At 39.5% G+C, this 18046-nt stretch overlaps 1 protein-coding gene across 2 annotated transcripts in view; it reads right to left on the bottom strand.

Annotated features, from left to right (window-relative positions):
- The window catches only part of LOC127651211 (mastermind-like protein 3), a 162727-nt gene extending 145367 nt beyond the window's left edge, over nucleotides 1–17360 (bottom strand). The window contains exon 1 of one of the 2 annotated variants that reach the window (XM_052136940.1): nucleotides 16335–17360. In XM_052136940.1, the coding sequence (XP_051992900.1) occupies nucleotides 16335–16724 (390 nt within the window). In that variant the 5' untranslated portion in view covers nucleotides 16725–17360. The remainder of the gene's footprint in view (nucleotides 1–16334) is intronic. The other variant, XM_052136941.1, reaches the window with a different exon arrangement.
- Between the last annotated feature and the right edge of the window lie 686 nt (nucleotides 17361–18046).

Genomic DNA, 18046 nt, shown 5'->3' with positions numbered 1-18046 from the left:
AAGTATAATCATGCATATGTACTCCGTACTTGGGTTGGGCCCCTTTTGCATTAATTACTGCCTCAATGCGGCGTGGCATGGATGCTATCAGCCTGTGGCACTGCTGAGGTGTTATGGAAGATCAAGATGCTTCAATAGCGGCCTTCAGCTCTTCTGCATTGTTTGGTCTCATGTCTCTCATCTTTCTCTTGGCAATGCCCCATAGATTCTCTATGGGGTTCAGGTCAGGCGAGTTTGCTGGCCAATCAAGCACAGTAATACCATGGTCACTGAACCAGATTTTGGTACTTTTGGCAGTGTGGGCAGGTGCCAAGTCCTGCTGGAAAATGAAGTCAGCATCTCCATAAAGCTTGTCTGCTGAAGGAAGCATGAAGTGCTCTAAAATGTCCCGGTAGACGGCTGTGTTGACTCTGGACTTAATAAAGCACAGTGGACCAACACCAGCCGATGACATGGCTCCCCAAACCAACACAGACTGTGGAAACTTCACACTGGACTTCAAGCATCTTGGATTGTGTGCCTCTCCATTCTTCCTCCAGACTCTGGGACCTTGGTTTCCAAATGAGATGCAAAATTTGCTCTCATCAGAAAAGAGGACTTTGGACCACTGAGCAACAGACCAGTTCTTTTTTTCTTTAGCCCAGGTAAGACATTTGACATTTGAAGCCCATGTCCAGGACCCGTCTGTGTGTGGTGGCTCTTGATGCAGTAACTCCAGCCTCAGTCCACTCCTTGTGAAGCTCCCCACACATTTGAATGGCCTTTTCCTGACAATCCTCTCCAGGCTACGGTCATCCCTGCTGCTTGTGCACCTTTTTCTTCCACACTTTTCCCTTCCACTTAACTTTCTATTAATGTGCTTTGATACAGCACTTTGAGAACATCCAACTTCTTTTGCAATTACCTTTTGAGGCTTTCCCTCCTTGTGGAGGGTGTCAATGATGGTTTTCTGCACAACTGTCAAGTCAGCAGTCTTCCCCATGATTGTGAATTCAACTGAACCAGACTGAGAGACCATTTAAAGGCTCAGGAACCCTTTGCAGGTGTTTAGCTGATTAGAGTTTGACACTTTGAGCCTACAATACTGAACCTTTTCACAATATTCTAATTTTCTGAGATTCTGAATTTGGGGTTTTCATAAGCTGTAAGCCATAATCATCAAAATTATATCAAATAAAAGCTTGAAATATCTTTGCTTGTAATGAGTCTATATAATATATTAGTTTCACCTTTTAAGTTGAATTACTGAAATTAATGAACTTTTGCACGATATTCAAATTTTTCGGGTTTCACCTGTATTGTGTCGAGGTGGTCGTGCCTCTCAAACTAACAGAACTATGTTTGATAGTGCCACAGAGCTAAACTTTTAAATGAAATCAATATAAAAATCTCTTACAGTTGACCAAGCGTATTAAGCATTAAAATGTACAAGCATCAGATTGAATTCTTAATTATTAGTGTTTGCTTCTTTTATGTGCTGCTAAACTGACTTTAAACAATTTCTGGGCAACAAACTTCAATTATGGTGAAAGATAGTTACATATTCTGATGATGACTTCAAGAGGATAGGATATAAATCGAAAACATAGCTGAAGCCTAATACTGGACCACCTACATAAAAAGACTGCAGAGCTGGACAATATTCAACATTTCATAATAAAATAGCATGCACGGCTGCATGCAAACATGCACATCTACGATTATTAGATAATTAGGCCCAGACAACACAGAGGCAAGAGGGCAAACCACAGTCCATTAAGCTTTTGAGTAACAAATAATGCAAACATCTGCCTGTTCCATGCCACAAGTTCATCTAAAGTACATTTGTGTGTCTGTGTGTGTTTATTAAATTTGTGAGATTTGTCATCCGTGATAATACTTATTGATCCATGATGTGTTCAAACTAAATCTATGGTCTCTCTACACACTGCATCCAAAAAACTATTTTCCAAACCTTTAGAAAAGTTACAACCTGCAGTGTGTTATTTTAGACGTAGATTGTGCTCAGTTTCTGATTCATGTTGAAGGTCTCTAAAATGGGGAAGAGGCAGAGGAAGGAAGGAAACGGGTTAAGAAACAAATGTGTTCAAAAGAAAAACACACATTGCATGTTCTCTTATTATATGAATAATGAAGGATGGCCCATGAATGGTCAGATAAAGGTCTAAAGGTCCTGCTAAAATGTCAAATAAGAACACAGAGCATTTTTTTCCATCCGTTTGTTTGAAAGACTTTGGAAAAGAAAGCAATAAATAAAAAGCAAGAACAAACTTGCACAATCTCCAAATTGTGCCTTAGATGGCTTTAGTCAAATATAATAAACATTGCATTTTTTTTGTCACCACCACAGCTGAATATTACACAAACTGAAACAATACAAAAAACAATGTGTAAGAATGTAAAACAAGATGATTTTCAGCTCATATTACTCTTTTTACAAATAGCAGAATTCCCCCCAAAAAAATCTGTATTTGCAATGTTCTCAATCAATATAGCTAGCAACTGATTTTGTAGTGTCCAGCATGTAACAGTGGTTTTGTCTGGTTTAAGCAGAAGTGAAATGCTAACACAACAAGAACTAAGCTAATTTTGTACAGATAGCCTATTACAGATAATCCTGTCAGTGCAAAAGTTCATTTTGAGGTGGTCGAAGCTGGTATGCTAAATTCTGCAATTGTACATTTTACATATACAAATGGTTCTTACAGTATCTATAGAACAGTATGAACATTTAAATGCACAGTGGAGTGTGTGTGTGTGTGTGTGTGTTTTCTTGCTTGCACAGTACATGGATAGGTATGAGCTCCAAGAGAAGTATTTACAAAAATGTTTCTACAAAGAACGTGCATTTGTGGGTGTGTGTTTATACATCCATTCATTTTCTAAGTGAAAAAATTCAACATCAATTGCCTAAATAAAGACTATTTTCACTGAATAGAGCATGGCTGTAATGAGTCTCTCAACTGAGTTAAAAAATCTACTCACTTGCATAATTTAGACCCACTCCACTTTATTCCTGTAGGCTGATTTTACACCAAAAGAACCTTACCATTCTGGTCTTTTAGTTTTTTGATTGTTGGCTGTTTACAGGCTGAGCTTGGAACCCTGTTAAAACCAGCCTAAAGGCTCTTTCACACCAAATGTGAAATTTCATCACTATTTCTCACTGGTTATCAAAAGCACAGAAAGCTGTTTAGCCCACCGACATTAAACGCTGAAGTTTAATGAACAGTCAGTGAGAATGTTTTTTTTTTTTTTTTTTTGGCATCAAATGTCTCAAAAACATATTTTCTACATAACAGAACGTTAACAGAGTAGTCTATGGCTGGTTATGCAATTTTAACATGGTGGCTTTCAGATAACTGATTGGAATAGTAAGAATGTGAGGGGTCATGATTTTATACATATGCTTTGAAATTTCAATTATTATTTTTTGTAGAAGCACATTTACATTACATCATCTTAAATTTCCTTTCGTTTTTGATTTGATCACTACAGAATTTGTTCTAAAACTATCAGTAACTATCAGTAGTTCTTCTAACGATCAGTGAAAGGCAGAGGGCAGACCAGCTGAAAGGTGCGTTTCACCATTTACTGTTCAGGAGAAAAATTGACTGTCGATAAGTGCCGCCTATTGTTTAGGTGCTAACAGAGTATTCACTTTGCTTTCAATGTAAGAGGCCATTTTTCTGCATTTTGGGGCCTTAAGGTGTTTCGCTGGTCACGGTTGGCTGGTTTACACTGCTCAGCCCCGTCTAGTTTGCTAGTTTAAGAGGGGTTTCGGATGCTTTAACCGAAAGTATGCTTCAGTTTTGATGCGGACACTTGGCGTACAGTCGAACAGTACCTTTTTAAAATATGCTTGATTTGACTGTGCACGCTTAAACAGGCAGTTAGCATGTACGCGCTATGATTGAAATTAGATACTTGACTATTTTTTGGGGAGTTGTTTAGAGACATAGAGATGTCTTTGTTCCTTCGGACTCAAATTATACAAATGCAGGTAACTCTTGACCTCCTCACAAATGCGTTCTTGACGTGCACATCCACTGTTGTTGTTTCCACCTTTGTCTCCTGTTGTTTAGCAGCAATTAGATCCTCTTTTATCGCTTCTCCATGACAGCAACGGCTCAATTGTGAGTGTTGCCACCTTGTGGACCCACTAATTAGCGCAAATAAGTCAAGGCGCATGCGCAGTTAGACAAATCTGTCCGAACACTTTCAGTGCTTGAGAATTCTGCTTATAACGAAATTGCATCACATGTCCTGTATGCAGATTACTAGTGTTCACATCTGAATGAAGTACAGTATACTTTAGGCTTTATCAGCTGGCCAGGCTGGTAGATAAGCTAAACCAGCGAAGACCAGCAAACCACCTTATTCTGGTTCAAGCTAGTCTTTTCGGCAATAAACTGCTCCGAAAACTTTGTCTTGACTTGTCTGCTTTCACCTGCAATCAATATAACTGACCCATTACGCAGTTCCTTGCACATGCCCACCTCCACATACACTGCTTAATTCCGATATTTTTCCTTGCTGAGCTGCTGATAGGTCTGAATGATCATTCAAATTAAGCAATTGACTGGCTTCAATGCATGCAAGACACTGGCACAAAACTGCATATTTCAAGTGGTCTTCCTCCCCTCATTGGCCACACCTACATATAGCTCCCTTCCACTGAACATGAATAACTTCCAACGGTTGCTTTCAACACAAATGCATAGTAGATTCTGTGTTGGCATTCTGAGTAAAAGATCATGATCAAGTCTGACACTATCTAGCCACTCATCTCATGACTCCTGATGAGTGTTTCGGCCTGGTCAACTCCAAACTAACGTCACAGACAGAGGACAGCAGATGATCTATTCATGCATTTTAACCATGTGTACGTTGAGTCTGTGCACCAGTTTCTGTGTGACTCAAGGCCAAAGCAGTGGGAAACCTTGCCACGGAGGAGCCGTGTGTGTGTCTGATGACACTCATCCATATTTAACTGGCGCTGTCATATGGTATGAAAGAAAAACAGAGGCACAGACTGACTTCCAAGCATTAATAATGAAGTGGTTTGTCCTCAAACAGACACAAACATACAAAGCTGCACCACAGGTAATTTGGCTTTCTATTCTCTTCAATGATCAACCACTGTTAAAGGTGAAGTCTTAATAAAACATGTTTTATATTAAAATCCTACCACCATTCCCAGCTGAATATGCATTAACAACTTTAAGTAAACCATTCGTAGGTTGAAAAGTGTAAACATTGGCACTATCAAATAATTGCTGTTTGTATGACAAGCCTGACACAGCAACACTGGTTAAACCAATGGCATGAGATATGAGCAGGACTATCAGTTTGTCTAACCAATAGCAGATTGGGGAGGTTTCACAAAGCCGAATTGAAGCTGTTTGGTGATGCTAGAACAACAAAAACAGCTCACTTCACCTTAAAAAGGCGAATATAGGAAACATTTTTTGGCAAGAACGGGCACACAAAGAAAACTCAACCAAATTATATAGAATGCATTTTTGCATGCCGCATTCTACGTTTCACCTCAGTTTCCTGGTTAAATGTACACTAGAGCCAGCACACATCACATGACCTTATATAGGATGCTCAAAGAATGGCCTCTCAAATTAGCTTAGAAAAGATGATGTGTCATCAGTCCTCAGAGATCCAGCATAAAAGACGGTCACGTGAGATGGTCAAGAGAGATGGTCAAGTGAGTCATGAATCACTGTTTTTCCCCCAGAATAAGGAACATAGGAGGAAAAAGGGCTTCAGTTTTCCATGATCAGTCTTTACATCTGAACAGCTGAGATGACTAGCACACAACAAAAAAACATGGATGAATGGGAATACATTATAGCTATTACATTTGTAGTATTTATTAAAATAAAAACATGGTTAGTTTTGCTGAAAATGGTTGCATTTTTCATAATCTGACCTTGATTTCAAAAAATAATCAGGCTTGCTGTTGAAAATATTTAAGTCCTTGTATTTTTTTACTATAAGTCTGCACTTCACCAGCCCTCCTATGAGAGTTCAACAAGAGAACAGAGTTCTTCTTCTGTTTTGTTTAGCAATTCGCATTCTTCGTCCCCCTACTGGGCAAGGAGGAGAAAGAAAAAAGGGAGGGATAAAGCAAAGGAAAAGAATAAGTTAAATTTGCATAACAGCCCAGTAAGTGGCGATAAGCAAGTAGAAAGCAAATCTGCAAAAATACAGAAGAAAAATAACTCTCGTAAGCGTGCATAGAGGGGCTGTTTGAAATAAGTTTTACAGAAAAACTTCAAGACTTAAATATCGATCTGTTTTTCACCCACACCTATCATAACATTTCTGAAGATATGATTTATCCACCTGAGTATGGATTACTTTTACGCTGCCTTTGTGTGCATTTTGGAGCTTCAAAGTTTTGTCCACCATTCACTTGAATTGAATGGACCAACAGAGCTGAGATATTCTTCTAAAAATCTGTGTTTGCATTCTGCAAAAGAAAATTCATACACACTTGGGGTGAGAAAATTATGAGAGAATTAGATTTTTTGGGTAAACCATCTCTTTAAAAGCACCTAAAGCCAACCATTGAGCATATCATCTCTCTTACAGTTACCCCGTGTGGTGCGTTTGTGGGTAAAAGAGATGGTGACGAGGAATCACACTTGCAGCGATATTGATTTCACTGCGTGGACTGTGTGCTGCAGTGTTGACATACACCTTGTCCTATATTCCAGTCAAACATGTGTACATGCATACCAGCATGAACATGTGTGCTGCAATGACAACACAGCAGAGAGTGTGAACAACGATCATGGGAGGTCATAATACCAGTAACGGTGGTAGGACAACATTGTAGTGAAGAGATGTATTTGGAGTAGTCAATCTAAGCACAAACGTTCCGCAAACTATAAACGGTGTAATTTAAGACCTTGAGGCCATATATATTTTCTTTTGTATATATTTGTATATTTAATATAACTCCACATTCTGACCAAGCAACATTACTTTCCCCATCTATTTGTCTTGGATCAGTTTCTGTTTGTCACTCATGATTAAACAAATATCAAATGCAGTTAGTTAAAGGACAAAACCAGAAGAAAAAAAAATGGTGCCTCCAAGTCTGACATTGTTTTTGAGTAGGAAATTCATCTCAGACATACAACTACAATGTGTTTTTATGATTGTTTAGAAGCCTGAAATGAAAGCAGCACCTTAAAATGAATTGTACTTAAAGGAATAGTTCACCCAAAAATGAAAATTCTCTCATCATTTACTCACCCTTATGCCATCCCAGATGTGTATGACTTTTTAGAAGAATATTTCAGCTCTGTAGGTCCATACAATACAAATGGACACTTCAAAAAGCACATAAAAGCATCATAAAAGTAATCCATATGACTCCAGGGATTAAATCAATGTCTTCTGAAGTGATATCATAGGTGTGGGTGAGAGACAGATTAATATTTAAAGTCATTTTTGCTATAAATTCTTCTTCCTGCCCAGTAGGGCAAGAAGGATGTGAAACACCAAAAACAGAAAAAGGTGGTGAAAGTTGAAGTGCAGCCTAACTGAGCAGAAACTTAAATATTGACCTCTTTCTCACCCACACCTATCAAATCACATCTGGAGACATTGATTTAACCACTGGAGTCATATGGACTACTTATATGCTGACTTGTATGATTTTTAGTGTCAACATTTTGGCACCTATTCACTTGCATTGTGCGGACCTGCAGAGTTTAAAAATGTTGGCACCCATTCATTTGCATTGTATGGACCAAAAGAGCTGAGAAATTCTTCTAAAAATCTTCATTTATGTTCTGCAGATGAAAGAAAGTCACACACACCTGGGATGGTATAAGGTTGAGTAAACGATAATAAACATTTGGGTGGGGAATCATGAGGAATTTTACGATTGCGGTTCTGATTCCTGTTAATGATTATGGTTCCTTGCGGTTACAGTAATAATTTCAGTAATTCTTTTAGTACCTTTTTTTAAATAATTATTTGAAAATGAGAAATGTGATTCTTATTGCATTTACTACCATCTTCTGTCTGTTACCAAATAATGAGCTCATTTCAAATTTCCACATAGCAGATATAACAAATCAGAAATAAATTCAATACAGTTCTTGTAAAAGGTGTTTTTACAGACGTTAGAGACATAAATACAATCCAACATTAGATCCTACTGTAGTTTAAATAAAATCTAAACCAACAAGAAATGTGCTGGAATATTTCATTAATTTATTATTAATAACGTTCCACTTATTACAACAAAACTCGTGTATCTTTAACTATACATTGTCATAGGAACAACCAGTCAGTAACTGTAGTGCTTGATTTGATAGAGACACAGGTCATTTAATAAACAGTAACAGTTCCAGAGACAGTTTAGACGGTGTCATGGAGCCCAAGCTGTACTTCAGGCATGTGAGATTTCAACAGTTCTTATTTATTTTAGAGTTGGACATTCATAACTTGCACATAAGTATAAGATTACTTTACATACCAGACTATAAATGGAAGTGCTGTATGTTTCGTGCTGTTAATTCAAAGGAACCGGCTCCTTCGAATAATTATTTCGGGAATCGAACTATACCGGAAGAGTGTATGTTTTGCGCTGTTAATTCAAAGGAACCGGCTCCTTCGAATAATTATTTCGGGAATCGAACTATACCGGAAGAGTGTATGTTTTGAGCTGTAGATTCAAAACAGCCGGTAGAGCTGTGTGTTTTACGCTGTACAGTCAGAAGTGGGACAGTTTCAGGACACTTTCAGAACAGTGTTCCTGCCGCATTGGCAGAAATTTGCACACTGGAAAACCGTTAAAGGAACCGAAAGTCACGATGACATGCAACAGAGAGAGGGACTTGTTTATCTGCCAAAAATATTATTGTAAAATAAAACTGAGAAATACTTAATTTATGGGTTTAAAACATAATTCCAAAAGGTCTTTAGAAAAGGGGAGATTTTGTTGTTTAAGGCAAGTCTAGGGTCACAAAAGAATACCAAGCTTTCAGTTAACTCCTTGATGTAAAAAAATTACTTTAATAAATGACTGCAGCTTTTCTGACCACTGAAATGTTTGCACACAAACACACAGTTAAGATGCATCATACACTGTCAAAGCTGTGTATAGCATCCAGAAGGAAAGAAAGTTACACAGTGGGAACCGTGCTCTTGGTGTGTCTGACGTCACAAACCTCGTGCAACCCTGCCAACTCAGGAGTTAAATTTAGATCTTGAGCACTGGTCCCAGACACTGCAAAACAATGCGATACCACAAGCACGGCTTAGCTGAAACATAGACGCAGCTTCTGGACTGGCCTTCAAAATTTCTCAACTGTGCACACATATGCACTAAACACACTCAAAAGGAAAATATAAAGACGTTTTAGGAACTGCAGCTTGGTCCAGAAGTGAGTTTGTGCTGAAAATCAAGCTTTCAGACAGAGAAGTCTAATAGCCCTTTTCCACCGAAATTGTGAAGGTTCTTGTGATGACCCTGTGCTCTGCTGGTTCACGGCCGGGAAAATCTGGAGTCTATCGGAAACCTGCCACGCTGACCTGAGAGCCGAACGGTGACGTAATGGGTTACTGTTTACGTGGTAGTTTCACGTAACTACCTCAAACATAAACAAACACGGCGCGTCAGTGTGTTTGTATACAGCTTTTCCTCTTGTTTTTGAGGACGTATTTAAACATACGGATTAATGCAATCCAGTGTTATTACATTGCTCAACAAGATTTTAAGAGGCGACATCTATGCTAAAGACGACAGGTAATGTAATTATATTATAATGTATGAACTATGGCTTAGCTTGCTAAATTCTGTAAACTGTTACATTTGAATCATTAACTCTGGTGTAGCAGATGACTTTATTTGGATTTTTGCAATAGTATATAATATTATTGATTGAGAATCCCACCGTTTTACTTAACAGATAGCCACGATCTTCCAAACTTAGTGAGCAGCTGGTCAAAAATCCCCTTACAGAACAAAACAATGCACAAAATAAGATGACAACAGTGATAGAAAAGCTAACAAAGTTGGTAAATATAACAACTTACTGAGATCTGCTGAGGACACCGGCGATTCACTGCTTATCACAAGCGATACTCGCTGAATTCAATGCCCTGGTTTGTTAGCAGGCTGGTCGGTGTCCGAGTCCAAAACATCATTGCTCCATCCACTGTTGCTTTTGCCTATGTCCTTCTTATGGTCCTTGTACTCCCTTAAGTGTTTTTCAATTTGTTTATGATTTGGTCAACTTTACCACGGTGACGAATAGGGTTGCAACGGTATGAAATATTCATGGTACGATAACGGTCTCAGAAAATATCACGGTTTCATTGTATCACGGTATATGGTATTACACAATTATTATTATTATTTTGTTTGAAAACATACTTTATTATAATTGAAACCATTTTTTAATGGTAGTATGTGTAAAAAAACCAAAACAGCGAGGCCAGACTGCTCCTGTCTGTACCTTTAACTCAGTGGTTCTCAACTGGTTTTGCTTCAGGACCCAGATTTACATTGTAAATTAAGTGGCAACCCACCATAGTAAAACCATAACCTGTATTTAATGTATCTTGGGTTGCATTTCCTTTTAAGTTGCATAGTTTTGTTCATGGTTTTTGAGTACAAGGACATACATCAAGTGACATTATTTTAGTCGATGACATCAACAACAAAAGCGACTGGAAGTTCTCTCTCCCGCGCTTTCTCTCGCTTGTGTGTACTTCATCGAACTTCCCATCAGACAGGAAGTTTGCTTGATCGTGACATAATTTGTATCATTGTTCTCGGCATGAACCATGGAATCTATCAAGAACAGTCTCATGACAGTAGGCAAAAGGAGTCATTAGCTATTAGCATTTTTAGAAATAGCATTATAATTTGTTCCCAAACGTTTGGAGTCCCTTCAGAGCATGGTGCCAAAGACACATACCGAGTTTCGTAACGATACACCATGTCGTTGGTAAAATACAGCATTTTATGACTAAATTCAAAATGGCAGACGTCCAATATTTTTCATATCGTTGGACTCACTATACCCCAAAGAATCTAATGAGACCAATTTGATGATTTTATAAAAAAATTATAAAAAAAAGAAGCAAGCCAGGTTGTTGCACGCACGTGCCAGAGAAAAGAGCACATCATTAGCGCGAGCTGGTTCCGTTACTCTCGTTTGAAAGTGCAGATGAGAAGCGTTTAGCTGATTGCAAGATTATCATTAGATGTCTTGGCAGTCTTAAACAGACTATCACTTGGGCGGCCGCCGAAATATCTTCAATGAGCGAACCATGTCATTTTTCGTTCCCTGCTGTCCACGACCCAGTCCGAATAGACCTGCGACCCACAAATTGACAGACACTGCTTTAACTCACACACACACTCACTTATGTCAGACCCCTCGCCTCGCTTTTCTGACATTTTCTCTGTATGTGTGTGTGTGTGTGTGGCGCAAGTTGACGAGTCTGACAGACTGTCAAGGAAAGGAGATGTGCACGCGCAGGTGAGATTCTCTGTACATATTCTCTGTTGCATATTTCTCAGTACCATAGATAAGCTAATTTGCATAGTATTATAACCGTCAATTTTCATACCGTGATATACCGTGAAACCTCTGGTTCCTGCGTAGAGACCAGAAAGCTTTTGGGGCCAGTGCGTAACCAGGTTTTAATGGCCTTTTCTGCAGTGGAAATGCACAGAACAGTTTGAGAATTCGCACCGGCCCAGGAAGGGACAGTTTTCCACTGAACCATGTCGGTGGAAAGGGCTATAAATGGACCAAAAGACTGTCAGGGGCCACCATGCAGGAATCCATCCTGCATGTGTTCTTTTGACCTTGTAATATAGTCAAAGAGAGACACCAGTGGCCCTACATCAGCACATTAAACGGTGTCTTGAACCTTAAGTCAGCTACAAGGCTGCACCTTGCTTTATCTCTTTAAAATAAGCTGGCAACACCTTGGGTTTCGAACTGCACTGCCATGACACACATTTCCGCAAAAACCTGCAGACAAACATTTATCGGAGAGAGCTGACTTCTAAATTGACAAACACACATCCTCCTAAACTCTTAGTGACGACCCACACACCAACCACAAAAACTCTAAACCAATGTTTCCAAACCTTTTTCGTCTTTTGTTCTCCCACAGGCCAATCAATAAGTCCCAATTCAACTTCAAACCATTTTCTTTTAACTCTTATTATATAGGATATGATTTTAAGAATTTTTATTTTCAATTCAATTAAAGTGACTTTTAAACAAACAACCTATACTGGTGGTGAAAAACATTATCTACACACATAACCTGCTGCTACAAATTTCATCCACACAAAAACAAAAAAAAACTGCCACACATTTCACACATTATTTTGTTTCGACATGTTGTTTTCACTTTAAGTCATTAGTAATTTTGCGAGTAGTTTAAGAAGTCATTTTAATCTTTGACAGCCCAAATATTTAAGTTGCTATTTATTTAAAAAAGTTTAACAAAGCAAAACTGAAATCTTCCCAAGCACCCACATACTCCTGGTTTGGAATAACTGATTTAGACCATGATGTAGTAGGAAAGAGTGGAGCCACAATGGGACTAAATGTGACACTTTTTCTGGTTGCAAAGTGTATGAAGGTTGGTAAAAAAAAAATAGGGCTGCACAAAATATCGCATTTAACGAAATATTGCAAGTTTACAACTTGTTTTTTTACTCCCCAATTTGGAATGCCTAATTCCCAATGCGCTATAGGTCCTCGTGGTGGCTTAGTGATTTGCCTCAAATCGGGTGGCGGAGGACGAATCTCAGTTGCCTCCGCATCAGAGACCGTCAATCTGCGCATTTTATCACGTGGCTTGTTGAGCGCATTACTGCAGAGACGTAGCGCGTGTTGAGGCTTACGCTTTTCTCTTCGGCATCCACGCACATCTCACCACGCACACCCACCGAGAGTGAAAAACCACATTATAGCGACCATGATGAGGTTCCCAACACTACTCTACCCACCCTAGCAACCGGCCCAATTGGTGGCTTAGGAAACCTTTCACTTTGTGTGTGTTTATGTGCAAAGGCGCAGATCCAAAGCACAAGATATTTCCCATTCATTTTTATCATGTAATTTCAACATTGGATGATTACAACATGCCCTCTGATGTTCATTCATGTTTTTTTGTAAGCATTGCACCCAGCTACTTGTGAATGGGTAGCTAACGTGATCTGTCACACATAGAATTAAAGAGCATCAAAGCAACATTTATTGTTGAATTTTGCCAAATTGACAAAATTTTAAGCTAAGACTAAAATAGTGTTTCTCCAAAAACTACTTCCCACTCAAATAATGGGAGTGTGTCACATTACTGGATTTGCAGCTAATGGTAAAACAGTTGTATACGCAGCCTACATGCAATTTGGAACAAAAGACAACAAAAAGATTTAATCTATGGGATACAACTCCTTTTTTCCTCCCAATAAACATCAGTATTTGGGTGGTGGGGGTTCCAATGTTCTGCATGCTCCAATGATGTCATAATAGGATTATAGCACTATATATATATATATTAATATTTATTTGCTTAAATAAAGGTGGCGAAGAGGCCTTTAACCCAACACTTGGAGGTTTATAGTGATATAGTACAGATACTTATTAAAGATTCTATAGATAACATTTTAAAAGTTACTAAATTTTATTATCTCAATCAAATTTTAGAAATTGCAGGTAAAGACATTAAGATGTATCAGGAAAGTTTTGCCATGCATGGTGACAAACAGGTGTTTAGGAAAGTCCTGAGGTAGAAATAATTGCTAATCAAAAGTGCCTTTTACCTCATTGTATCCCATCTATAGCCATGTCCATACTAATACATTTGTGTTAGAAAATGTATCTTTTTCTCTATGTTTTGGCCTTCTGTCCACACTAAAACTCAATTTTTGTCAGCGAAAACTGAGCTTTTTGAAAACGCTCTCCAAGTGAATACATTTGAAAATGCCATCTTCATGTGTGGACTGTGAAATCAGACAGATCTGAAAACGATTATGTATTTGTTGTCATGTGATGCAGTCATGTGATCCATTCAACCAAAACAATCAAGATGGCAGCCTGTGTTATAGCTGCACTATTGTGCCTGATATTCACTTTGATAGCGTTGTTAAAGATTAATGCTACTTTGTACAACATTCACATTGCATTCCTTCAAAAGCACTGGGAAGTTCACTCGGAATTGGAGTCCGGAGACAGAACACGAGGTCAATTGCATTTCAGGTGATTTCTCGCATGCGCAGTAAGGGGACTTAAGCATATTCATACATTTCAGCGTGAACAAGCAACATCTAGAAAATGCTTGAAAACAGCAGTGTGACTGGAGTGTTTCAAAAACAAAAACACAATTTTCATATGTATCCAGATTAATGTAGATGTAGCCTATATATACAAAATGAGACATGAGGTCAAACAAAAAACCTCAAACATATACAGGCCATAACACACTTTAAATCAATATTACAATAAGACCTATATATGACTGAAACTCTTGTTGTGTTCATTGTTTTTAATTGATATCTCATTTTCATTTAAGACGATCTAGTGAAAGGAATAGTTCACCTAAAATAAATATGCTTTCAATGTTTACTCACCCTCATGACATTCCAGATGTGTACGACTTACTTTATTCCTCTGAACACAAACTAAGATTTTTAGAACATCTCAGATCTGGTATATTCAATGCAAGTGAATGGGTACCAACATTTTGAAGCTCAAAAAAGGCAGCATAAACGTGATCCATAAGACTCTGGTGGTTTTATCTATATCCAAAGAAGTGATATGGCAAGTGAAGGTGACATTGAAATCCCATTTACTATCAATATCCACTTTCACATTCTTCTTTTGTTTTTGGCAATTCGCTTTCGTTGTGCATATCCCCACCTACTGGCAAAGAGGAGAATTTATAGTAAAAAAGGACTTAAATACTGATATGTTTCTCACCCACTCCACTGGAGTCTTACGGGTTACTTTTAATGCTGCCTTAGTGGCACTTCAAATTTCTTGCCACCATTCACTTGTATTGAATAGACCAACAGAGATGATATCTTCTAAAAATCTTTGTTTGTGTTCAGCAGAAGTCAGTCATACACTTATGGGATGGCATGAGGGTGAGTAAATGGTCATGAGAACATTTTCATTTTTGGGCGAACTGGCTGCAACTAAAATCCTAATGAGCTACCTACCGTGACAGCATTTGCTTATGTTCGCGCTAAAAATTCGGACAAAAACAAAACAAAAAGGCTGTATAGGCAGGCAGCTCGCTAATGTTTGAGACACAGCCGTTGTGTGGGGTCTTAACGCAGACCCTAACTCGACTTGATACAGCCACCTAGCTGCAGTACAGTGCTTAGTGTGGGGAAGAGAAAGCAAAGCACTGGGGCTGCGGTCTCTTTAAATCGCAACGCCTTCGATATAAAGCGTTTGTTGCCTGTATATACTGGCTGAAAGTAATGTTCACATAGCACAGAGAGAGGTCTCCGGCACCGGCCATTAAAGCTTTGAGCATTACTTAAAAATTAGAGTCACTTAGCATTTTTACGAGGATTTAAGCGCCCTGACACAAAAGGCTAAATCTACAACACAAGAACAGGTCCATTCCAGTGACAGTAACTTTTCGATTGGGGTATTTGAACTCTCAAATCAACAACATTCTGTGTGGATATAATAAGTGCTAGGAGGCGGGATATGTGTGCCTTCCTGAAATGCATATCGTAATACTAAGAATGTCCCCACTATTACCCTCCGGTTTATATACGGGTTTTAAAGTTTAAACAGAGCGCCTCAGTAAAGAAACAAACTAGTTGGACGAAATTCAAGTCAGTGTTAAACTGCTAAATCACGCAATACAAAACATAAATGCCTATTCAGATTCTTTACACAACACTTTAATCTTGAACATGACCACTGTTCTCTAAACATGACGTACAAGTAGGCTAATAAAGAAGGTGGAGATCAAATGACATCAACTATTTGCAACTACATAACTTTATAAAGGCTGAACTGCTGCAAAGTAACTAACACCTCCAAAGTTACTCGAAATGCACTCTCGCACAGGACGTGCAAAAGTTCGCGTTGGATGCGGGCCTAAAGTTATGCATGTTATGATTGTACCAAAGTCTCAGTTCCGACATGCTTTTCCGAAAGTGCAAACCCACATAAGCCGAGCGAAAGTTTGGATCGCAACCTAAATAAGCTGTGCTCACTCAAAACACTAGGCACTTATATGCGTACTGCAGGCGAAAGATGGGTCAATACTACGAAAGATGGGTCAATACTACATACCGCGATCAGAGTGCTGTTCCTCTGCTCGGTGGTCGCTGTTGAATCGGGGTCTTGATGCTTGCTCTGCTGTTTGCTGCTGTTGGATTTCTTGGCCCGCTGGTCTAAACTCCGATGGTACAGACTCACCGTCTCCCGGCGGTCCAGCTCCAGCTGCTCGGCGTGCGCTTGCTGGTATCGGCTCTCGCAGTTGACGTGGTGCCGCCGGCAGCCCTCGATCCGCTGCCGGAGCCGCTCCACCACCGTGCTGTGCTTCGGTATGCCCACGTTACCTCCGCCGGTGCTGCTGCTGTTCGTCGCATTAATGGCAGAGTTTAAGTTCATGTTACTGTTGTTAATGCAAATGCCGCCGCCGGTTGGTACGGCGGCGGGGCTGGCAAAATCCCCCATCATCTGTGCCTGAATACACAGGGTTCTTTGGGAAGAACTTTGTCAAGCCCCCTGTCTCTCGCGCTCTCCCCTCTCCAAATCGGGGCGCGAGTCCGCTTCGCCAGTGAGACGGATAGAGTAAAATAGGTAGGAAAGGAGCTTTTAAAGGAGTGTAAATACTCGGCGGTGGCGGGTTCCCTCCTCCGGGAGGCTCACCGTGTCGACCATTCAATAATGTCTCAACCGTTTGCAAACCTATAAACAACCGTACGGGACCCGTGTAGGAGCGAGAGAGGCGAACGGGGTCACCCCGCTTGTCTTCCTCTGTTACTCTCTCGCCTCTACTGGAGCACCATCAAACATCCGGATGTTACTCGCAACCATCACGCATAACCACCGCTGCCGCGAGCCCGTCGTTTTATTGTGTTGTCCTTTTGAAAAAAGTTTTGCCGTGTGCTGCGAACAGGCTCCGGAGTTGTTTCGTGAACTTGCATTTCATTAGCTGGGCCGGTGAAACCCTCCCCACAGCGCGAACAAGGTGAGCAGTTTCTTAAAGTCCTGATCACTGGAGAGGAAATCCTACTGTCGCCGATGTGTACAGCAGCTGCCACCATCACAATAATCAAGCGCTCCCCTCCTCCATGCTAGCGGAGTGATATCAGGACAACAGCCGAGCGAAGAGCAGCCACCAGGCTGCGAGCGGCACGTCAGCTCCGCGGAAAACACGGCGCGGAGTCTAGTCCGCTGGACGCGGAGTCGAAATTGACTTCACATGGGCTGGATGGTAGTGTACTGTAGATAGAGCGGTATAATGCTTTACCGGCGGGATAGGGTACTGCATCTGAAACTCGGCGTTTATTAGAGTATAGAGCTAAAGGGAGCGTGAGGTGGCTATTAAAATAGCGTATTATAGGTTAGAGAAACGAACACAACTGTGGTTTTAATGGACTAATTGCAGACTTCCTTTAGTAAACATAGCAAAAGCAAACTAGATGCTTTTGCTACTGTAGAGGACAATTTAATTAATGGGAAAAGTTAAAAAAAAAAAAAAAAATCATTAACCTTTGTTTTTATCTGTTTTTTAACACTTTTTAGATGCATTATGCCTTTTTCTTTCCAAAAGAATATAGCAAAAAAAGAAGTAATGTTGGGTAGATTGCTTCTAAAATGTAATCTGGTAAAATTACAAATTACATGATGAAATTGTAGTCAATAATGTAATCTCTTTGAATAATTTTATAAAGTCATCTAATCTGATTGCTTTTGGATTACTTTCAGGTTAATTCTGAATTCATTCTTGTTTATTTGATGTCACATGCATTTCAGATGGTACAATTTTGACAATG

This window comes from Xyrauchen texanus, chromosome 11 (genome assembly GCF_025860055.1).
Source record: "Xyrauchen texanus isolate HMW12.3.18 chromosome 11, RBS_HiC_50CHRs, whole genome shotgun sequence".
Classification (NCBI taxonomy): Eukaryota; Metazoa; Chordata; class Actinopteri; order Cypriniformes; family Catostomidae; genus Xyrauchen; species Xyrauchen texanus.
This window is presented reverse-complemented; position numbering and strand designations above follow the sequence as displayed.